At 48.8% G+C, this 24,697-nt stretch overlaps 1 protein-coding gene and 1 long non-coding RNA gene across 2 annotated transcripts in view; both read right to left on the minus strand.

The window, feature by feature from the left end:
• LOC135055688 (uncharacterized) overlaps positions 1–2,373 on the minus strand; it is a 51,135-nt gene extending 48,762 nt beyond the window's left edge. The window contains exon 1 of the long non-coding RNA XR_010243792.1: positions 2,296–2,373. This is a non-coding gene — a long non-coding RNA (uncharacterized LOC135055688). The remainder of the gene's footprint in view (positions 1–2,295) is intronic.
• The window catches only part of EZH1 (enhancer of zeste 1 polycomb repressive complex 2 subunit), a 193,759-nt gene extending 182,330 nt beyond the window's left edge, over positions 1–11,429 (minus strand). Inside the window, exon 1 of the mRNA XM_063960040.1 lies at positions 10,844–11,429. Within this exon, the coding sequence (XP_063816110.1) occupies positions 10,844–10,960 (117 nt within the window). The 5' untranslated portion in view covers positions 10,961–11,429. The remainder of the gene's footprint in view (positions 1–10,843) is intronic.
• Between the last annotated feature and the right edge of the window lie 13,268 nt (positions 11,430–24,697).

Consider the following 24,697-nt stretch of genomic DNA (forward strand, 5'->3'; position numbering starts at 1 on the left):
TACTGTAAGTGATGCGAGAGTGACAATACTGTAAGTGATGCGAGAGTGACAGTACTGTAAGTGATGTGCGAGTGACAGTACTGTAAGTGATGCGAGAGTAAAAGTACTGTAAGTGATGCGAGAGTGAAAGTACCGTAAGTGATGCGAGAGTGACAGTACTGTAAGTGATGCGAGAGTGACAGTACTGTAAGTGATTCGAGACTGACCGTACTGTTAGTGATGTGCGAGTGACAGTAATGTAAGTAATGCGAGAGTGACAGTACTGTAAGTGATGTGAGAGTGACAGTACTGTAAGTGATGTGAGAGTGACAGTACTGTAAGTGATGTGAGAGTGACAGTACTGTAAGTGATGCGAGAGTGACAGTACTGTAAGTGATGCGAGAGTGACAGTACTGTAAGTGATGAGACTGACAGTACTGTAAGTGATGCGCGAGTGACAGTACTGTAAGTGATGTTAGAGTGACAGTACTGTAAGTGATGTTAGAGTGACAATACTGTAAGTGATGTGAGAGTGACAATACTGTAAGTGATGTGAGAGTGAAAGTACTGTAAGTGATGCGAGACTGACAGTACTGTAAGTGATGTGCGAGTGACAGTACTGTAAGTGATGAGACTGACAGTACTGTAAGTGATGCGTGAGTGACAGTACTGTAAGTGATGCGTGAGTGACATTACTGTAAGTGATGTGAGAGTGACAGTACTGTAAGTGATGTGAGAGTGACAGTACTGTAAGTGATGTGAGAGTGACAATACTGTAAGTGATGTGAGAGTGACAGTACTGTAAGTGATGTGAGAGTGACAGTACTGTAAGTGATGTGAGAGTGACAGTACTGTAAGTGATGTGAGAGTGACAATACTGTAAGTGATGTGAGAGTGACAATACTGTAAGTGATGTGCGAGTGACAGTACTGTAAGTGATGCGAGAGTGACAATACTGGTAGTGATGCGAGACTGACAGTACTGTAAGTGATGTGAGAGTGCCAGTAATTGATGTGAGTGACAGTACTGTAAGTGATGCGAGAGTGACAGTACTGTAAGTGATGCGAGACTGACAATACTGTAAGTAATGCGAGAGTGACAGTACTGTAAGTGATGCGAGAGTGACAATACTGTAAGTGATGCGAGACTGACAGTACTGTAAGTGATGTGCGAGTGACAGTACTGTAAGTGATGCGAGAGTGAAAGTACGGTAAGTGATGCGAGAGTGACAACACTGTAAGTGATGCGAGAGTGACAGTACTGTAAGTGATGTGAGAGTAACAATACTGTAAGTCAGAGGTGGCCAACCAGTCAGTGACAAAGAGCCAAAAAACCTTGTTAGGTACGTCAAAGAGCCAACATCGAGCGGATGGCGCGCATGCAAAAATGGAATGTGGCCTTGTGCCTGCTAGACCACACCCCTGGTATAAAATACATTGAAAAAGCCAGAACGCCATAAAATAAAATTTTTAAATCCAGATCCATTGAAAAAGTCACTTTCACATAAAATAATAACTTCAGCTCCCCCATGTGTCACTCCAGCCAACACCCTCCTGTCACTCCAGCCAGCTCCCCCATGTGTCACTACTGCCAAGACCCTGCTGTGTCACTCCAGCCAGCTCTCCCATGTGTCACTCCTGCTAGCACCCTCCTATGTCACTCCAGCCAGCTCCCCCGTGTCACTCCAGCCAGCTCCCCATGTATCACTACTGCCAAGACCCTGCTGTGTCACTCCAGCCAGGTCTCCCATGTGTCACTACTGCCAAGACCTGGGGTGTCACTCCAGCCAGGTCTCCCATGTGTCACTCCAGCCAACACCCTCCTGTCACTCCAGCCAGCTCTCCCATGTGTCACTACTGCTACCACCCTCCTGTCACTCCAGCCAGCTCTCCCGTGTCACTCCTGCTACCACCCTCCTATATCACTCCAGCCAGCTCCCCCGTGTCACTCCTGCTACCACCCTCCTGTCGCTCCAGCCAGCTCTCCCATGTGTCACTACTGCTACCACCCTCCTATATCACTCCAGCCAGCTCCCCCGTGTCACTTCTGCTACCAACCTTCTATGTCACTCCAGCCAGCTCTACCATATGTCACTACTGCTACCACCCTCCTATATCACTCCAGCCAGCTCTCCCATGTGTCACTACTTCCAGCAGCCTCCCGCGTCACTCCAGCCAGGACCCTCAGGTGTCTCTTCAACCAGCGCTGCCATGTGTCACTCTAGCATACCCTCATGTATCACTACGGCCCCATCAACTCATGCCATTGCAGTAGTCCCTAATGTGTCCTCTATTTGCTTGCTTGTGGGTGTCTCACCTCTAGTATCTGGCTCCTTCAGTTTTCAGTCCCTGTAGTGCTGCTGCGTGTCTGGCTGGAGTGCAGCGGTTTCTGTATCTGTTGTGGTCACATGATTTAGTGTTGGGAGCCACATTTGAATAAAGAAAGAGCCACATGTGGCTCAAGAGCCACAGGTTGGCCACCACTGCTGTAAGTGATGCGAGAGTGACAGTACTGTTAGTGATGTGTGAGTGACAGTACTGTAAGTGATGCGACAGTGAAAGTACTGTAAGTGATGCGAGAGTGACAATAAATAAGAATTTACTTACCGATAATTCTATTTCTCGGAGTCCGTAGTGGATGCTGGGGTTCCTGAAAGGACCATGGGGAATAGCGGCTCCGCAGGAGACAGGGCACAAAAAAGTAAAGCTTTTACCAGATCAGGTGGTGTGCACTGGCTCCTCCCCCTATGACCCTCCTCCAGACTCCAGTTAGGTACTGTGCCCGGACGAGCGTACACAATAAGGGAGGCAATTTGAATCCCGGGTAAGACTCATACCAGCCACACCAATCACACCGTACAACTTGTGATCTAAACCCAGTTAACAGTATGATAACAGAAAGAGCCTCTTAAAGATGGCTCCTTAACAATATAACCCGAATTTGTTAACAATAACTATGTACAGTATTGCAGATAATCCGCACTTGGGATGGGCGCCCAGCATCCACTACGGACTCCGAGAAATAGAATTATCGGTAAGTAAATTCTTATTTTCTCTATCGTCCTAAGTGGATGCTGGGGTTCCTGAAAGGACCATGGGGATTATACCAAAGCTCCCAAACGGGCGGGAGAGTGCGGATGACTCTGCAGCACCGAATGAGAGAATTCCAAGTCCTCTTTTGCCAGGGTATCAAATTTGTAGAATTTTACAAACGTGTTTTCCCCCGACCACGTAGCTGCTCGACAGAATTGTAATGCCGAGACCCCTCGGGCAGCCGCCCAAGATGAGCCCACCTTCCTTGTGGAATGGGCCTTAACAGATTTAGGCTGTGGCAGGCCTGCCACAGAATGAGCAAGTTGAATTGTGTTACAAATCCAACGAGCAATCGTCTGCTTAGAAGCAGGGGCACCCAACTTGTTGGGTGCATATAGTATCAACAGCGAGTCAGATTTTCTGACTTCAGCCGTCCTTGAAATGTATATTTTTAAGGCTCTGACAACGTCCAACAACTTGGAGTCCTCCAAGTCGCCAGTGGCCGCAGGCACCACAATAGGTTGGTTCAGGTGAAACGCTGATACCACCTTAGGGAGAAAATGCGGACGAGTCCTCAGTTCTGCCCTATCCGAATGGAAGATTAGATAAGGGCTTTTATAAGATAAAGCCGCCAATTTAGATACTCTCCTGGCGGAAGCCAGGGCCAGTAACATAGTCACTTTCCATGTGAGATATTTAAAATCCACCTTTTTCAATGGTTCAAACCAATGGGATTTGAGGAAATCTAAAACTACATTTAGATCCCACGGTGCCACCGGAGGCACCACAGGAGGCTGTATATGCAGTACTCCTTTAACAAAAGTCTGTACCTCAGGAACTGAGGCCAATTCTTTTTGGAAGAATATTGACAGGGCCGAAATTTGAACCTTAATAGATCTCAATTTGAGACCCATAGACAATCCTGATTGTAGGAAATGTAGGAAACGACCCAGTTGAAATTCCTCCGTCGGAACACTCCGATCCTCGCACCACGCGACATATTTTCGCCAAATGCGGTGATAATGTTTCGCGGTGACTTCCTTCCTTGCCTTAATCAAGGTAGGAATGACTTCTTCTGGAATGCCTTTCCCTTTTAGGATCTGGCGTTCAACCGCCATGCCGTCAAACGCAGCCGCGGTAAGTCTTGAAAGAGACAGGGACCCTGTTGTAGCAGGTCCCTTCTCAGAAGTAGAGGGCACGGGTCGTCCGTGACCAACTCTTGAAGTTCCGGGTACCAAGTCCTTCTTGGCCAATCCGGAGCCACTAGTATTGTTCTTACTCCTCCTCACCGTATAATCTTCAATACCTTTGGTATGAGAGGCAGAGGAGGAAACACATATACTGATTTGTACACCCAAGGTGTTACCAGTGCGTCCACAGCTATTGCCTGTGGATCTCTTGACCTGGCGCAATACTTGTCCAGTTTCTTGTTGAGGCGAGACGCCATCATGTCTACCATTGGTCTTTCCCAACAGTTTATTAGCATGTGGAAGACTTCTGGATGAAGACCCCCCTCTCCCGGGTGAATATCGTGTCTGCTGAGGAAGTCTGCTTCCCAGTTGTCCACGCCCGGGAAGAACACTGCTGACAGTGCTATTACGTGATTCTCCGCCCAGCGAAGAATCTTGGCAGCTTCTGCCATTGCACTCCTGCTTCTTGTGCCGCCCTGTCTGTTTACATGGGCGACCGCCGTGATGTTGTCCGACTGAATCAACACCGGTTTTCCTTGCAGGAGTGGTTCCGCCTGGCTTAGAGCATTTTAGATTGCTCTTAGTACCAGAATGTATGTGAAGAGACTTTTCCAGGTTCGTCCATACCCCCTGGAAGTTTCTTCCTTGTGTGACTGCTCCCCAACCTCTCAGGCTGGCGTCCGTGGTCACCAGGATCAAATCCTGTATGCCGAATCTGCGGCCCTCCAATAGATGAGCCTTTTGCAACCACCACAGAAGATATACCCTTGTCCTTGGCGACAGGGTTATTCGCAGGTGCATCTGAGGATGCGACCCTGACCATTTGTCCAACAGATCCCTTTGGAAAATTCTTGCATGGAATCTGCCGAATGGAATTGCTTCGTAAAAAGCCACCATTTTTCCCAGGACTCTTGTGCATTGATGTACAGACACCTTTCCTGGTTTTAGGAGGTTCCTGACAGGTCGGATAACTCCTTGGCTTTTTCCTCGGGAAGAAAAACCTTTTTCTGAATCGTGTCCAGAATCATCCCTAGGAACAGCAGACGTATCGTCGGAAAACAGCTGCGATTCTTGGAATATTTAGAATCCAGTCGTGCCGTCGAAGAACTACTTTAGATAGTGCTCTTCCGACCTCCAACTGTTCTCTGGAACTTGCCCTTTTTAGGTCGTGCAAGTAAGGGATAATTTAGATGCCTTTTTTCTTTGAAGAAACATCTTTTCGGCCATTACCTTGGTAAAAAGGCCCGGGGTGCCGTGGATAATTCAAACGGCATCGTCTGAAACTGATATTGACAGTTCTGTACCACGAACCAGAGGTACCCTTGATGAGAAGGACAAAATTTGGACATGGAGGTAATCCTTGATGTCCAGGGACACCATATAGTCCCCTTTTTTCCGGTTCGCTATCACTGCTCTGAGTGACTTTATCTCGATTTGAACCTTTTATGTAAGTGTTCAAAACATTTTAGATTTAGACTATGTGTCACCAAGCCGTCTGGCTTCAGTACCACAATATAGTGTGGAAAAATAATACCCTTTTCCTTGTCGTAGGAGGGGTACTTTGATTATCACCTGCTGGATATACAGCTTGTGAATTGTTTCCAATGCTGCCTCCCTGTCGGAGGGAGCCGTTGGTAAAGCAGACTTCAGGAACCTGCGAGGAGAAGATGTCTCGACTCTCCAATCTTTACCCCTGGGATAATACTCGTACGATCTAGGGGTCAACTTGCGAGTGATCCCACTGCGCCCTGAGACTCTTGAGACTACCCCCCCACCTTGAGTCCGCTTGCACGGCCCCAGCGTCATGCTGAGGACTTGGCAGACGCGGTGGAGGGCTTCTTTTCCTGGGAAAGGGCTGCCTGCTGCAGTCTACTTCCCTTACCTCTATGTCTGGGCAGATATGACTGGCCTTTTGCCTGCATGCCCTCATGGGAAAGGAAAGATTGAGGCTGAAAAGACGGTGTCTTTTTTAGCTGAGATGTAACTTGGGGTAAAAAAGGTTGGATTTCCCAGCTGTTGCTGTGGTCCCCAGGTCCGATGGACCGACCCCCAAATAACTCCTTCCCTTTATACAGCAATACTTCCATCTGCCGTATGGGATCTGTATCACCTGACCACTGTCGTGTCCCTGACATCTTCTGGGAGATATGGACAACGCACTTATCTTGATGCCAGAGAGCAAATATCCCTCTGTGCATCTCACATACATATATATAGAATGCATCCTATTAAATGCTCTACATGAATAAAATATTTTCAGTCAGGGAATCCGACCAAGCCAACCCAGCACTGCATCTCCAGGCTGATGGCGATCGCTGGTCGCAGTATAACCACCGTATGTGTGTATATACTTTTTAGGATATTTTTCCAGCTTCCTATCAGCTGGCTCCTTGAGGGCGGCCGTATCTGGAGACGGTAACGCCACTTGATAAGCGTGTGAGCGCCTTATCACCCTAAGGGGTGTTTCCCAACGTACCCTAATTTCTGGCGGGAAAGGGTATAACGCCAATATTTGCTATCGGGGTAACCCTACGCATCATCACACACTTCATTTTATTTTATCTGATTCAGGAAAAACTACAGGTAGTTTTTTCCACTCCCACATAATACCCTTTCTTGTGGTACTTGTAGTATCAGAAACACGTAACACCTCCTTCATTGCCCTTAACGTGTGGCCCTAATGAGAAATACGTTTGTTTATTCACCGTCGACACTGTATTCAGTGTCCGTGTCTGTGTCTGTGTCGACCGACTGAGGTAAATGGGCGTTTGACGGTGTTTCTGAGACGCCTGGACCGGTCCTAATAGATTGTCGGCCGTCTCATGTCGTCAACCGACCTTGCAGCGTGTTGACATTCTCACGTAATTCTCTAAATAAGCCATCCATTCCGGTGTCGACTCCCTAGAGAGTGACATCACCATTACAGGCAATTTCTCCGCCTCCTCACCAACATCGTCCTCATACATGTCGACACACACGTACCGACACACAGCACACACACCGGGAATGCTCTGACAGAGGACAGGACCCACTAGCCCTTTGGGGAGACAGAGGGAGAGTCTGCCAGCACACACCAAAAACGCTATAATTATATAGGGACAACCTTATATAAGTGTTTCTCCCTTATAGCATCTTTTATATATATACAATATCGCCAAAATCAGTGCCCCCCCTCTCTGTTTTAACCCTGTTTCTGTAGTGCAGTGCAGGGGAGAGCCTGGGAGCCTTCTCTCCAGCTTTTCTGTGAGAGAAAATGGCGCTGTGTGCTGAGGAGATAGGCCCCGCCCCTTTTACGGCGGGCTCGTCTCCCGCTATTTTTGAAGTTAGGCAGGGGTTAAATATCTCCATATAGCCTCTGTGGGCTATATGTGAGGTATTTTTTGCCTCTAATAAGGTTTTTATTTGCCTCTCAGAGCGCCCCCCCCAGCGCTCTGCACCCTCAGTGACTGTTGTGTGAAGTGTGCTGAGAGGAAAATGGCGCACAGCTGCAGTGCTGTGCGCTACCTTTATGAAGACTCAGGAGTCTTCAGCCGCCGATTTTGGACCTCTTCTCTCTTCAGCGTCTGCAAGGGGGCCGGCGGCGCGGCTCCGGTGACCATCCAGGCTGTACCTGTGATCGTCCCTCTGGAGCTAGTGTCCAGTAGCCAAGCAGCAAATCCACTCTGCACGCAGGTGAGTTCACTACTTCTCCCCTAAGTCCCTCGTTGCAGTGATCCTGTTGCCAGCAGGACTCACTGTAAAGTAAAAAACCTAAGCTAAACTTTCTCTAAGCAGCTCTTTAGGAGAGCCACCTAGATTGCACCCTTCTCGTTCGGGCACAAAATCTAACTGGAGTCTGGAGGAGGGTCATAGGGGGAGGAGCCAGTGCACACCACCTGATCTGGTAAAAGCTTTACTTTTTTGTGCCCTGTCTCCTGCGGAGCCGCTATTCCCCATGGTCCTTTCAGGAACCCCAGCATCCACTTAGGACGATAGAGAAATGTAAGTGATGTGAGAGTGACAGTACTGTAAGTGATGTGCGAGTGACAGTACTGTAAGTGATGTGAGAGTACCAGTAAGTGATGCGAGACTGACAGTACTGTAAGTGATGCGAGAGTGTCAATACTGTAAGTGATGCGAGACTGACAGTACTGTAAGTGATGCGAGAGTGACAGTACTGTAAGTGATGCGAGAGTGACAGTACTGTAAGTGATGCGAGACTGACAGTACTGTAAGTGATGCGAGACTGACAGTACTGTAAGTGATGCGAGACTGACAGTACTGTAAGTGATGCGAGACTGACAGTACTGTAAGTGATGCGAGACTGACAATACTGTAAGTGATGCGAGACTGACAATACTGTAAGTGATGCGAGACTGACAGCACTGTAAGTGATGCGAGACTGACAGTACAGTAAGTGATGTGCGAGTGACAGTACTGTAAGTGATGTGCGAGTGACAGTACTGTAAGTGATGTGCGAGTGACAGTACTGTAAGTAATGCGAGAGTGACAGTACTGTAAGTGATGTGAGAGTGACCGCACTGTAAGTGATGTGTGAGTGACAGTACTGTAAGTGATGTGTGAGTGACAGTACTGTTAGCAATGCGAGACTGACAGTACTGTAAGTGATGTGCGAGTGACAGTACTGTAAGTGATGCGAGAGTGACAGTACTGTAAGTGATGCGAGACTGACAGTGCTATAAGTGATGTGCGAGTGACAGTACTGTAAGTAATGCGAGAGTGACAGTACTGTAAGTGATGTGAGAGTGACAGGACTGTAAGTGATGTGAGAGTGACAGTACTGTAAGTGATGTGTGAGTGACAGTACTGTAAGTGATGCGTGAGTGACAGTACTGTAAGTGATGCGAGACTGACAGTACTGTAAGTGATGCGAGAGTGACAGTACTGTAAGTGATGCGAGAGTGACAGTATTGTAAGTGATGCGAGAGTGACAATACTGTAAGTGATGCGAGACTGACAGTACTGTAAGTGATGTGAGAGTGACAGTACTGTAAGTGATGTGCGAGTGACAGTACTGTAAGTGATGTGAGAGTACCAGTAAGTGATGCGAGACTGACAGTACTATAAGTGATGTGCGAGTGACAGTACTGTAAGTAATGCGAGAGTGACAGTACTGTAAGTGATGTGAGAGTGACAGGACTGTAAGTAATGTGAGAGTGACAGTACTGTAAGTGATGTGTGAGTGACAGTACTGTAAGTGATGCGTGAGTGACAGTACTGTAAGTGATGCGAGACTGACAGTACTGTAAGTGATGCGAGAGTGACAGTACTGTAAGTGATGCGAGAGTGACAGTACTGTAAGTGATGCGAGAGTGACAATACTGTAAGTGATGCGAGACTGACAGTACTGTAAGTGATGTGAGAGTGACAGTACTGTAAGTGATGTGCGAGTGACAGTACTGTAAGTGATGTGAGAGTACCAGTAAGTGATGCGAGACTGACAGTACTGTAAGTGATGCGAGAGTGTCAATACTGTAAGTGATGCGAGACTGACAGTACTGTAAGTGATGCGAGAGTGACAGTACTGTAAGTGATGCGAGACTGACAGTACTGTAAGTGATGCGAGACTGACAGTACGGTAAGTGATGCGAGACTGACAGTACTGTAAGTGATGCGAGACTGACAGTACTGTAAGTGATGTGTGAGTGACAGTACTGTAAGTGATGCGAGACTGACAGTACTGTAAGTGATGTGCGAGTGACAGTACTGTAAGTGATGCGAGAGTGACAGTACTGTAAGTGATGCGAGACTGACAGTACTATAAGTGATGTGCGAGTGACAGTACTGTAAGTAATGCGAGAGTGACAGTACTGTAAGTGATGTGAGAGTGACAGGACTGTAAGTGATGTGAGAGTGACAGTACTGTAAGTGATGTGTGAGTGACAGTACTGTAAGTGATGCGTGAGTGACAGTACTGTAAGTGATGCGAGGCTGACAGTACTGTAAGTGATGCGAGAGTGACAGTACTGTAAGTGATGCGAGAGTGACAGTATTGTAAGTGATGCGAGAGTGACAATACTGTAAGTGATGCGAGACTGACAGTACTGTAAGTGATGTGAGAGTGACAGTATGATGTGTGAGTGACAGTAATGTAAGTGATGTGAGAGTGACAGCAAGTAATGTGTGAGTGACAGTACTGTAAGTGATGCGAGAGTGACAGTACTGTAAGTGATGCGAGAGTGACAGTACTGTAAGTGATGCGAGACTGACAGTACTGTAAGTGATGTGAGAGTGACAGTATGATGTGTGAGTGACAGTAATGTAAGTGATGTGAGAGTGACAGCAAGTAATGTGTGAGTGACAGTACTGTAAGTGATGTGAGAGTGACAGTATGATGTGTGAGTGACAGTAATGTAAGTGATGTGAGAGTGACAGCAAGTAATGTGTGAGTGACAGTACTGTAAGTGATGTGAGAGTGACAGCAAGTGGTGTGTGACAGTAAGTGATGTGAGAGTGACAGTAACAGGTGGTGTGACAGCATATTCACCATTTACTGTTACCTGTCATTTTCTTGACCACTTTCCTAAATCCCTCTGTAGTGAGATGTTATTTTCCATTTTTATTATATTTTATGTATATTTGTCACTGGCTGGGAACGTTTTGTTTATTTCTTCATGAGAGTGTAATGTGACAGCTACTCACCCCAGAAGCCTGGTTGGCCTGTAGTCTCTTCAACTGCTGCAGACGCATGTATTCCAGGCGCACCACCTTCTTCCAATATAGCACTGTTTTGTTAAACTGCGGGTTAGGGGGCTCCATTGTGCAAAATGCCCCTGCCTGTCTGTCTGCCTGCCTGTCCCCCGTTACTGTGTGTGTGATGCAGTTGCAGCTGAAAGTCGCCTTGCATTGACGTTTCGTATAGAAACGTCGGCGGCGCTGCGCGCCTTATTGGTTGCGTCGCTGGTCGCCTTACACTGTCGGGCAGCGTCAGGCTAGCGGGCTGGAGGCCAGACTCCAGAGCACATCCCTCGCCCTGTTTATAAGGAAGGGCGCACGGCACTGGTGGTGAGTGCGGGAACTGTCTCCACCGCCGATGGATGGTGGGGAGAGTGGCTGCGTGTCACAGCCAGTTCCTGGCATGCGTCCTGTCTGCGTTACCAGCGGCCATGTGTTTGTTATTGCTGGCTGTGTAGCTAGTAAGTGCTGTAGTCTGTAGGCCCTCATTCTGCTTGGATCGCATTTGCGTCCATTTATGTGAGTCAGGAAGTATCTGTGCTAGAATAGACCTCTTGTTTTGTTGGCATAGCATACTCCAGAGCTGATCAAACCGGTCCTCGAGATCTACCAACAGTTCATGTTTTCCAGGCCTCCTGGAGATCTCTAGAACTGTCAGGAATGAATGCAGCAAATCTTAATTAGTAATGACTACACCTGTGCACCAGCTAGGTGGCCTGGAAAATGTGAACTGTTGGTAGATCTCGAGGACTGGTTTGGCCAGCCCTGGCATACACCATGTACTGTAAATATGCATACTGTACCTCCCAACATGACCCTCTCCATACCCTCCAACATTTTACACAGAAAAATCGGTACAAATCCAAAAAAGGGGCGTGGTCGCGTGTAAAGGGGGCGTGGCCACGCCCCTTTTCCTATACTTTCAATGGAAGTTTGGAGAGGCAAAAATCGGTACAGACCATGAAAAAAAAGGTACTGTACCTATTAAAAAGGTACAGTTGGAGGGTATGCCTCTGCAGGAGGGACAGAATGTTCTTCTGCACTTCCCTCTTACTATATGATCGCCAACAGCTGTGGTGAAACACCTTTCTTATCCATTAACCTGTTCAACACAGGTGCCAGCAATCATAAATTAAGAGAAAAGTCCAGAAGCAGAGCATTTTGTCCCTCCTGGAGAGGGTCATGTTGGGAGGTATGAGTATGGTCTCTGACAGAGTAGCAACGTGACTCAAATTCAATTGTTTGAAAAGTCAATTGGGTGTCTGTTTTTTCCTAATAGGAAAAGACACCCAGCTGACTTTTCAAACAATTGAATTCCCTCCATACTGTGTATTTTGGAGCTCCGCATAGTAGAGAATTTGCTAAAAACACATAGGGGGAGCATACCCTCCAACAGTACATTTTTGGCAGGTACAGTACCTCCTTTTTTTTTTTCTCTTACGGCCGAGGATGCTGGGGTCCACATTAGTACCATGGGATATAGGCCCTCATTCCGAGTTGTTCGCTCGCTAGCAGATTTTAGCAGCATTGCACACGCTAGGCCGCCGCCCTCTGGGAGTGTATCTTAGCTTAGCAGAATTGCGAACGAAAGATTAGCAGAATTGCGAATAGAAATTTCTTAGCAGTTTCTGAGTAGCTCGAGACTTAGGGGCCCTACACACTAGCCGATCCGCCGCCGAGCTGCCCGACGGCGGATACGGGCGACCCGGCGGCGGGGGGGGGCAGTGACAGGGGGGGGTGAAGTTTCTTCACTCCCCCCGTCACGCGGCTCCATTGAAGTGCAGGCAAATATGGACGAGATCGTCCATATTGGCCTGCATGCACAGCCGACGATGGACCAGCGATGAACGAGCGCGGGGCCGCGCATTGTTAATCGCTGGAGCCTCCACACTGAAAGATATGAACGAGTTCTCGTTCATTTATGAACGAGATCGTTCATATCTTTTAAAAAAATCTGCCAGTGTGTAGGGCCTATTACTCCTACATTGCGATCAGCTCAGCCCGTTTCGTTCCTGGTTTGACGTCACAAACACGCCCTGCGTTCGGCCAGCCACTCCTGCGTTTTATCCTGGCACGCCTGCGTTTTCCGCACACTCCCAGAAAACGGTCAGTTTCCGCCCAGAAACACCCACTTCCTGTCAGTCACACTCCGATCACTTCAACGATGAAAATCTTCTTTCGGACGTGAGTAAATCTACTAAGTTTTGTGCTAAAATACTTAGCGCATGCGCGCTGCGTACCATGCGCATGCGCATTTTTGCCTTAATCGCTCCGTTGCGAAAATCGGCAACGAGTGAACAACTCTGAATGACCCCCATAGACGGGTCCACCAGGAGCCATTGGCACTTTTAAGAGTTTGAGAGTGGTCTGGCTCCTCCCTCTATGCCCCTCTCAGTTTGGAAAATGTGCCCGGAGTAGCCGGTCACAGCTAGGGGAGCTCTCCAGAGTTTCTCTAGTAAACTTGATTTCTCTTACGTCCTAGAGGATGCTGGGGACTCCGTAAGGACCATGGGGTATAGACGGGCTCTGCAGGAGATAGGGCACCTAAAAAGAACTTTTACTATGGGTGTGCACTGGCTCCTCCCTCTATGCCCCTATTCCAGACCTCAGTTAGATCTTGTGCCCAGAGGAGAATGGGTGCACTGCAGAGAGCTCTCCAGAGTTTTCTGTTGAAAAATAATTTTGTTAGGTTTTTTATTTTCATGGAGTCCTGTTGGCAACAGGCTCCCTGCATCGTGGGACTGAGGGGAGAGAAGCAGGGCTGGCTTAACGGTTGGGCTCTGTTTCTAAGGCTACTGGACACCATTAGCTCCAGAGGGAGTCGGAACACAGGTCTCACCTGGGGTTCGTCCCGGAGCCGCGCCGCCGTCCTCCTCACAGATGCCGAAGATAGAAGCCTGGTGAGTATGAGAAGGCAGAAGACATCATAGGCGGCAGAAGACATCAGATCTTCATGAGGTAAGGCTGCGCGGCATTGCTCCCATTCACACACACAGAGCAGCACTGAAGGGTGCAGGGGGGGGGGCGCCCTGGGCAGCAATAAACCTCACATTTGGGCACTGACAAGGTAGATTAGGCTGCTGGGCAGTAATTCTACGATCCCCCGCCATTTTCTATAAAAAAATCAACGGGACCGAAGCCCGCCGTCGGGTGGGCGGAGCTTGATCCCCAGCACTAACCAACGCCATTTTCTCTACAGAAGCTGCATGAGGAAAACGCTGGCTCCCTGGTCTCTCCCCTGCTGAACATTCAGGCTGGAAAAAAGAGGAGGGGGGCATTTTGAGCGCAGTGAGTGGGAATCTGGTCATTTTATATATATAAAAGCGCTATCTGGTCATATTTTTCCAGTGTTATTAAGTGCTGGGTGTGTGCTGGCATACTCTCTCTCTGTCTCTCCTAAGGGCCTGGTTGGGGTTTTGTCCCCTTATAGGTTAATCCCTGTGTGTGTGGGGTGTCGGTACGTGGTGTCGACATGTCTGAAGCGGAAGGCTTTTCCAAGGAGGAGGTGGAGCAAATGAGTGGTGTGTCCCCGTCGGTTGTGCCGACTCAGGAATGGATGGACATGTGGCATATGTTGAATGCAAGTGTGGCATCCTTACATAAGAGGCTTGATAAGGCTGAATAAGGGACATCAGGGGGTCAATCCTCGGATTGGACCGACTCACAGGGCCCGTCGGGGTCTCAAAAGCGTCCCTTAACACAAGACACTACTACCGACACGGACTCTGATTCCAGTGTCGACTATGACGAAGTGAAATTGCACCCTAGGGTGACAAAAAGCATTCAGTGTATGATTGTGGCAATAAGGGATGTGTTGCATATTGCGGATGAACCCTCGGTCCCCGACACAAGGGTGCACATGTTTAAGGGAAAGAAACAGATTATATATTTTCCCACATCTCATGAACTAAATGATTTCTTTGAAAAAGCTTGGGAGACTCCGGAAAAGAGACCGCAGACACTCAAAAGAATTTATATGGCATACCCCTTCCCTAAACAGGACAGGGAGCGTTGGGAATCACCTCCCACTGTGGACAAGGCCCTGACGCGCTTGTCCAAGAAAGTGGTGCTACCGTCTCCTGACACAGCTGCCCTTAGGGACCCTGCAGATCGCAGGCAAGAGACTACCTTAAAGTGTATTTCTCTACGTCCTAGTGGATGCTGGGGACTCCGTAAGGACCATGGGGAATAGACGGGCTCCGCAGGAGACAGGGCACTTTAAGAAAGAAATTGGATACTGGTGTGCTCTGGCTCCTCCCTCTATGTCCCTCCTCCAGACCTCAGTTTTAATCTGTTCCCGGACGAGCTGGGTGCTACTTAGTGAGCTCTCCTGAGCTTGCTAGAAAGAAAGTACAGGTTGAGTATCCCTTATCCAAAATGCTTGGGACCAGAGGTATTTTGGATATGGGATTTTTCCGTATTTTGGAATAATTGCATACCATAACAGTGTTCGCTAGCGCGTATTTTACCCCAAAACGGAGGATGAGGACTCACTTTTTAATAATGGGAGGGTTCCCGGGGACGCGCTCCGCTGGGATGCACTCTGGCGCTTGCTCTGACGTTACTTGTCAGACGTGCGCGTCAGGCGGCTGCTGGGCGGGAGGACGCAGAGAGTACCACGCTCCCGCTGTGAGGAGCGAGGGAGTGCACAATCATGCCGCCGACCACGGGAAGCCGCAGCGCGGCTCTCCGGGGAGGGAGGAGGTTCGAGAGAGCCGGAGTCTGTGTCAGAGCCGGAGCCGCCGCCAGGTGACATTTCTCGGCAGTGATGAAGTTTGCCGGACCCGCCTCCAGGGGGACAGCTCTCTGCAGTGCAAAAATTGAGGATGCAGGTAGGGCGCTGGGACAGTGGGGAAGGAGTGTGCGGAGCTGGAGCCAGTGTGCAGGGCCAGGCAGAAACAGCACCATGCCAATGCTCCCTTCACAGTGTCTGCCCCTTCTCCAGCCCAGTGTCCCCCAGCATTACTGACCCTGCCAGCAGAGCATTTCCCCCTTCCCTCCCCATCTAGTCCACTGTGCTATCTCACTGCCCTCCCATCTAGAACCCTCAATCAGTCCAGACACACTGATCCCCTCCCCCCCAACCCAGTGTCACACCCCTATCTCACTGCCACCTTCCCACCCTGCTCAGTGCCTCCCCATTCATAGTGTCCCCCACCATCTCATGGACTCCCTCATCCCATTCTCCCATCCCCCAACCAGCCCCCTGCCCCCATCTCACTGCCCCCTCAGCAAGAACCCCAACCAGCCAGTCCCATTACAGTGCCCCCTCATTCATTCCAGTGTACTCCCTTCTACTGCTTAAGGGCCCTACACATTTAACGATCCACGCCGAGCTGCCCGACGGCGGATACAGCCGACGGGTGACCCGGCGGTGGGGGGCAGTGACAGGGGAGTGAAGTTCCTTCACTCCCTCTGTCACCCGGCTCCATAGAAGTGCAGGCAAATATGGACGAGATTGTCCATATTGGCCTGCATGCACAAGGGAAGGGGCACCAGCGATGAACGAGCGCGGGGCTGTGCATCGTTCATCGCTTGTGCCTCCACTCTGAAAGATATGAACTTTATCGCGTTCATTAATGAACGAGATCGTTTGTATCTTTCAGTCAGATCGACCAGTGTGTAGGGCCTCTTAGTGATCCTGCATCCCACCACCATCTCGCTGCCCCCTTCCCATCCAGACCAGTGCTTTGGTGCTCTGCCTGGCGCAAAGTGTATGACGTGCTCTGCCTGGTGCAAAGTGTATAACGTGCTCTGCCTGGCGCAATGTGTATGACGTGCTCTGCCTGGCGCAATGTGTATGACGTGCTCTGCGTGGCGCAATGTGTATGATGTGCTCTACCTGGCGCAATGTGAACTGGCACTATTATGTGGTCACGCCCCTTCCCCATGAAGCCACGCCCCTGATTTTTAGCAGCGCGCCTTCGGCGCGCAGTCCTTGCTTCCATACTTTGGAGAATGGGAGGGGGAGCACCTATTCACTTTCTGCTGGAGGGCACCAAAGTGTCTAGTTACAGCTCTTGTGCAGGGTGTCCTGTATGCTACGCAGCGCAGCAGCATTTTCACCCCCTCCTCCCCCTTGCAACACTTTTTAGTGTCCAAATCAAGTCTGTGTGTTTTTATATTTGAATCATTAATACGATTAATAAGAGCCTTCATTCCGATCGGACCCAGAAAAGGACAGGTAGGACCCCAATTTTTAAAAGTGAGGGGTTCCTGGGACCCACTTTTTTTTCCGGCTCAGCGCGATCACTGCCATAATGAGATATCAAGGTGATGGGACCTAAGTCTAAGCACAGAATGCATTTATGTTACATATACACCTTATACACACAGCCTGAAGGTAATTTTAGCCAATATTTTTTATAACTTTGTGCATTAAACAAAGTGTGTGTACATTCACACAATTCATTTATGTTTCATATACACCTTATACACACAGCCTGAAGGTCATTTAATACAATATTTTGAATAACTTTGTGTATTAAACAAAATTTGTGTACATTGAGCCATCAGAAAACAAAGGTTTCACTATCTCACTCTCACTAAAAAAAGTCCGTATTTCGGAATATTCCGTATTTCGGAATATTTGGATATGGGATACTCAACCTGTATTTTGTTAGGTTTTTTTTTATTTTCAGAGAGATCTGCTGGCAACAGACTCTCTGCTACGTGGGACTGAGGGGAGAGAAGCAGCCCTACTCACAGAAGATAGGTCCTGCTTCTTAGGCTACTGGACACCATTAGCTCCAGACCCTTGGTCGTCCGATCCCGGAGCCGCGCCGCCGTCCCCCTCGCAGAGCCAGAAGACAGAAGCCGGCGTCAGAAGCAAAAAGACTTCGAAATCGGCGGCAGAATACTCCAGTCTTCATATGAGGTAGCGCACAGCAGTGCAGCTGTGCGCCATTGCTCCCACACTAAACCCACACACTCAGGTCACTGCAGGGCGCAGGGGGGGGCGCCCTGGGCAGCAATTAGAGACCTCTTGGCAAAAGTGGGCATATATACAGTTGGGCACTGTATATATGCATGCGCCCCCGCCATATTTTTTACACAGAAACGCGGGACAGAAGCCCGCCGCTGAGGGGGCGGGGCTTCTTCCTCAGCACTCACCAGCGCCATTTTCTCTCCACAGCTCCGCTGAGAGGAAGCTCCCCAGGCTCTCCCCTGCAGAATCACGGTAGAAGAGGGTAAACAGAGAGGGGGGGCACATAAATTTGGCGCAAAAACAATATATACAGCAGCTACTGGGTTAACACTAAGTTACTGTGTGACTCCTGGGACATATAGCGCTGGGGTGTGTGCTGGCATACTCTCTCTCTGTCTCTCCAAAGGGCCTTGTGGGGGAACTGTCTTCAAAAAGAGCTTCCCCTGTGTGTGTGGTGTGTCGGTACGTTTGTGTCGGCATGTTTGACGAGGAAGGCTATGTGGAAACAGAGCGAGAGCAAATGAATGTGTGGTCGCCGCCGACGGTGCCGACACCCGATTGGATGGATATGTGGAAGGTTTTAAATGATAATGTTACTTCCTTGCATAAAAGGTTGGATAAAGCTGAAGCCTTGGGACAGCCGGGGTCTCAGCCCATGCCTGATCCTATGTCGCAGAGGCCGTCAGGGTCACAGAAGCGCCCACTATCCCAAATTGTTGACACAGATGTCGACACGGATTCTGACTCCAGTGTCAATGGCGATGATGCAAAGTTACAGCCTAAAATGGCTAAAGCCATCCGTTACATGATTTTAGCAATGAAGGATGTGTTGCACATCACAGAGGAAACCCCAGTCCCTGACAAGAGGGTTTATATGTATGGGGAAAAAAGGCAAGAGGTGACCTTTCCCCCTTCACATGAGTTAAATGAGTTATGTGAAAAGGCTTGGGATTCTCCAGATAGAAAACTGCAGATTTCCAAACGGATGCTTATGGCGTATCCTTTCCCGCCAACGGACAGGTTACGCTGGGAATCCTCCCCTAGGGTAGACAAAGCTTTAACACGCTTATCCAAGAGGGTAGCCCTGCCGTCACAGGATACGGCCACCCTAAAAGATGCTGCGGATAGAAAGCAGGATGGTATCCTGAAGTCCATTTATTGTTAGGCGCCGGGGTCCGCATGTCCGCGCGGCCCGGCGCCTAGCAACTAGGGACGCCGTGCGCGTTCAGCCGCCGGCTCCCTAGCAACGCTAGACGCCGGGCGCGCTGAGCCGCACGGACCCTAGCAACGGGGACGCCACGGGCGGAACGCGTTCCCCGTTGCAGGGCCTAATTAACAAACACACACACTTGTTCTCTGGCCGTGCAGCAAGGCAGCTGCACGGCATTTATTCCCAATCAGGCTCTAAGCAGCTGATTGGAGGACTCCCTGTTAAATACCTTCCCAGTACTTCTCACAGACGCCGGTAATAGCTTCCTGCATGCTGCCTTGGTTTGCTGAGAGTCTGTTCTAGTCCTGCTGTATCCGGTCATTCCTGTCCTCAGAAGTCCTGTATTCGGGAGTTGTCATCTCATCCCAGGAAGTCGTTTGGTCCCCAGTTGTCCTGACTGATCACCTTTGTATATCGAGTGGTGTTCCGTGAGTTGCGGCTCTGCCGTGTGTTGCGGCTCAGCCGCTTTATCTTTATATATTCTGTTTTTGGAGCATTTGCGGAGGGTTCCGCTTCCACAAGTCCTCTCTGGAACTCGGCGGTGCCGGGTAGGAGAAGTGGACAAGTGGATATTTTGGTTGTCCTTTTCCCTGGCGGTGTTTCCGCACATATTCTAGTTTTAAGTTAGCTTGTAGCCCCTGGCCTGGTTGTTTAGTCAGAGGGCCCCTTGTTATCACCCTGTCTCGGATTTCCCTTTGTCTCTCATTAAGACCTGGGGGGGCATCGGAGTTGGGCAGACATAATCCGCCCTTCAAACGCGGCTGCCATGGGCTCAAGCAACCATAGTCTCGCAGGGGATTTCCAACAGCACGGGTGAGACAACGGAGTTAGGGTGCCAGGGGCTATTTTCCATTCCCGCTCCCTTCCCCAGCATTTCGTTCCAGTGCTCCGGTCCTCGCAAAAAGATCTCCTCAGACCAGAGTGCTGGAATCATAACATTATTACCGGCCATACCAAAAAATTAAAATTAAACAGGGCTTTAATTTTTTCCTCTCATCCAGTTTTTGTTAACATTTTTTGGCCTCATGAATCCGACAGGTTTAGGGCCAAACCCTGGCCAGCTCTTAGTCAATCAGATTCAAGAACTTACTCAGATGGTTCAGGATCTTTCCCTTCGGGTGAGGTCGCAGGAAGATCTTTTGCGAGCCTCCCCAAAGGTAGTCCCTGAACCAAAGATGCATTTGCCTGACCGTTTTTCTGGCGATAGAAAAGAATTTTTTAGTTTTAAAGAATCCTGTAAACTTTATTTCCGTTTAAGACCTACTTCCTCTGGTTCTGAATCTCAGCGGGTTGGGATTATTATTTCTTTACTCCAGGGGGATCCTCAGACCTGGGCGTTCGGTTTAAGGGCAGAGGATCCTGCGTTGTTGTCAGTAGACGCTTTCTTTAAGTCTTTAGGGCTTTTGTATGATGACCCAGATAGAGAGGCGTCCGCTGAAAGTCAGCTGCGCGCTCTCAAACAAGGAAGAAATCCTGCAGAGGTTTATTGTACTGAGTTTCGCCGTTGGTCGAACGACTGTGGCTGGAATGACCAGCCCTGCGCAGTCAGTTTCGCCTCGGCTTATCAGAGTCTATTAAAGACAGTCTCCTCCAGTACCCCGCTCCTGAGACTCTCGATAAACTCATGGAGCTTTCTATTAAGATTGATCATCGTCTCAGAGAGCGGAGGGCTGAAAGAGGAACACCTGTAAGGTCAAGTCCTTGTGTTTATTCCATTCCAGAAGACGTAGAGGAGCCCATGCAGATGGGTCTCTCCCGGCTGTCTCCTGAGGAAAGGGCCAGAAGGCAAAATTCCGGTCTTTGTTTGTACTGTGGTGGTAAGGGACATTTTGCTCGTAACTGTCCGAACAAGTCGGGAAACGCTTTGACCAGGTGAATTGTGAGGGGGTTCACCTAGGTCTGCAGCTTATCTCCTCGAATAACTCTCTTTTAGTCCCAGTTAAGGTTTCCTTTGGCAGCCTCAGTTCTTTGGTGTCGGCTTTTGTTGATAGTGGAGCTGCAGGAAACTTTATGGATTTAACTTGGGCTAAGGCCTTAGGCATTCCTCAGTTACCATTGGGTAGGTGTGTCACCATGCATGGCTTAGATGGGAGTCCGCTTTCCAACGGGGTTATTACTCAACGTACACCTCCCGTAGTACTTACATTAGGAGCTTTACATTCCGAAAAGATCGAGTTCTATCTAACACATTGCCCAGCAGTTCCAGTTGTTCTGGGTCACCCTTGGCTGGCCTTTCATAATCCCACCATTGATTGGCAGTCCGGGGAGATTTCACAATGGGGTACTTTTTGTGCTAAGGAATGTATTTCGTTTCCAGTTAGAGTAGCAGCTATCATTCCAGAACTCATTCCTGTGGAATACCAGGAGTTTGCCGATGTATTCTCCAAAGGCAATGCGGACATTCTGCCTCCCCATCGGCCTTATGATTGTGCTATTGAGCTAATCCCTGGTGCCGCATTGCCAAAGGGGAGATTATATGCATTGTCCGGGCCAGAAACTTCGGCTATGAATGACTATGTTCAGGAGAGCTTACAGAAAGGTTTTATTAGACCATCAAAATCCCCTTTAAGTGCTGGTTTTTTCTTTGTGGAGAAAAAGGATGGCTCGCTTAGACCATGCATAGATTTTAGAGCCTTGAATAAAATCTCAGTCAAAAACACCTATCCTTTGCCGTTGATTTCTGTACTCTTTGATCAGTTACGTTCTGCTGTGATTTTTTCTAAAATTGACCTGAGAGGAGCTTACAACCTCATCCGAATTAAATCTGGAGATGAGTGGAAGACGGCTTTCAGTACTCAGTCGGGTCACTACGAATACCTGGTGATGCCGTTCGGCCTGTCTAATGCTCCAGCAGTTTTTCAAGACCTCATTAACGATGTGCTCCGTGACTTCCTAGGGAAATTCGTGGTCGTTTATTTAGACGACATCTTGATTTTTTCTGAATCGATGGAACAACATATCACCCAGGTGCGTCTGGTTCTTCAAAAGTTACGTGAGAATCATTTATATGCCAAACTGGAGAAGTGTGAATTTCACGTCACGAAAGTATCTTTTTTAGGGTACATAATTTCCCCTCAGGGATTTTCCATGGAACCTAAGAAGCTTCAGGCCATCCTTAATTGGGCGCAACCCACCAATTTAAAAGCAATTCAGCGCTTTTTAGGGTTTACGAATTATTATAGGAGGTTCATTCATTCTTTTTCTGACCTGGTTGCTCCCATTGTGGCTCTGACAAAGAAAGGAGCGGATCCTACCAACTGGTCGCATAAAGCTGAGTTGTCCTTCCGGGCCCTGAAACAAGCCTTTGTCTCAGCTCCAGTCCTCAGACATCCTAATCCGGAATTGCCCTTTGTTGTGGAGGTTGATGCCTCAGAGGTTGGAGTGGGGGCTGTCCTTTCTCAAAAGGATCCGGTGTCTTTGGACTTACATCCTTGTGCCTTTATGTCCAGGAAGTTCTCCTCCACTGAATCCAATTATGACGTTGGTAATCGGGAGTTACTGGCGGTAAAGTGGGCTTTTGAGGAGTGGAGGCATTGGCTGGAAGGAGCAAAGCATACTATTTCGGTATTGACTGACCATAAGAACCTGCAATACATTGAATCAGCTAAACGGCTTAATGCCCGGCAGGCACGTTGGGCATTATTTTTTACTCGTTTCAAATTTATAATCACTTTCAGGCCTGGTTCCAAGAATACTAAAGCTGATGCCCTGTCACGTAGTTTTCTTCCGGTTCACAATAACAATCCTGTTGTTACCCCAATACTTCCATCTTCGGTCATCCGGGCAGGCCTCACACAGGATTTATTTACCCAGTTAAACCAGCTTCAACACCAAGCTCCTAGATTTACTCCTGCTGGTCGTCTTTACGTTCCTGAATTTTTGAGAGCTACTGTTTTAACTGAATTCCATGACAACAAGGTTTCAGGGCATCCGGGAATCACTAAGACATTGGAGTTAGTCTCTCGCTCAGTATGGTGGCCTAGTATGTCTAAAGACGTTAGGGAATTTGTTTTTTCATGTCAGGTTTGTGCACAGCATAAGGTTCCCCGTTCCTTGCCTATCGGGCAACTTATGCCCTTAAGTGTCCCTCTCAGGCCATGGTCTCATATTTCCATGGATTTTGTGGTTGACCTTCCCCTTTCAGCCGGATTCCGAGTCATATGGGTGGTAGTGGACCGTTTTAGTAAAATGGCTCATTTTATTGCTCTTCCCCGATTGCCTTCTGCTCAAGGGTTGGCAGTTTTGTTCCTCCGCCATGTGTTTAGGCTTCATGGGTTACCCACTGATATTGTTTCTGATCGGGGTCCACAATTCATCGCACAATTCTGGAGATGTTTTTGTGCTTCATTAAAAATGAAACTGTCATTAACATCCGGTTATCACCCACAATCCAACGGGCAAACCGAACGAGTTAACCAGTCATTAAAACAATATCTGCGCTTGTATTCAGCCAAACTCCAGAATGATTGGTCCGAGTTTCTTCCTTTGGCTGAATTTGCTTACAATAATTCCTGTCATTCCTCCACTAAAGAGTCTCCATTCTTTTCAGTTTTTGGTTTTCACCCCAGAGCTAATTCTTTTTTTTATCATTCTCCAGTCTCCTCGCTGGCATTGACCTCCCATCTCAGAGCAATTTGGAAAAAAGTGCACCTTGCTCTCAGAAAAGCGGCCTTTCGAGAAAAGAAATTTTCTGACAGGCTCCGACGTCCTTGCACTTTTAAGGTGGGAGACAAGGTGTGGTTGTCAACTCGCAACATCAGGCTTCGACAATCCTCGGCTAGACTGGGACCCAAATTTATTGGACCATTTCTTATTATTAAAAGAGTCAACCCAGTTGCCTTTCGGCTACGTTTACCAAGATCTCTCAAGATTGGAAATACGTTTCATTGTTCCCTGTTGAAACAATACGTTTCTTCCAGTAGATTTCCTCTGAGGATCTCTCAGGGTAGATCTCCAGTGGATGTACAGGGACAACAAGAGTTCTTGGTAGAGAAAGTTCTTGATTCCAAATTGTCCCGGGGTCGGCTTTATTTTTTAGTTCACTGGAAAGGCTATGGTCCGGAGGAAAGGTCTTGGGTCCTAGATAAGGATCTTCATGCCCCTAGGCTCAAGAGGGCATTTTTTCGGGAATTTCCTCAGAAGCCTGGCTTTAGGGGTTCCTTGACCCCTCCTCAAGGGGGGGGTACTGTTAGGCGCCGGGGTCCGCGCGGCCCGGCGCCTAGCAACTAGGGACGCCGTGCGCGTTCAGCCGCCGGCTCCCTAGCAACGCTAGACGCCGGGCGCGCTGAGCCGCACGGACCCTAGCAACGGGGACGCCACGGGCGGACCGCGTTCCCCGTTGCAGGGCCTAATTAACAAACACACACACTTGTTCTCTGGCCGTGCAGCAAGGCAGCTGCACGGCATTTATTCCCAATCAGGCTCTAAGCAGCTGATTGGAGGACTCCCTGTTAAATACCTTCCCAGTACTTCTCACAGACGCCGGTAATAGCTTCCTGCATGCTGCCTTGGTTTGCTGAGAGTCTGTTCCAGTCCTGCTGTATCCGGTCATTCCTGTCCTCAGAAATCCTGTATTCGGGAGTCGTCATCTTATCCCAGGAAGTCGTTTGGTCCCCAGTTGTCCTGACTGATCACCTTTGTATATCGAGTGGTGTTCCGTGAGTTGCGGCTCTGCCGTGTGTTG

Source organism: Pseudophryne corroboree, chromosome 3 (assembly GCF_028390025.1).
Source record: "Pseudophryne corroboree isolate aPseCor3 chromosome 3, aPseCor3.hap2, whole genome shotgun sequence".
NCBI lineage: Eukaryota > Metazoa > Chordata > Amphibia > Anura > Myobatrachidae > Pseudophryne > Pseudophryne corroboree.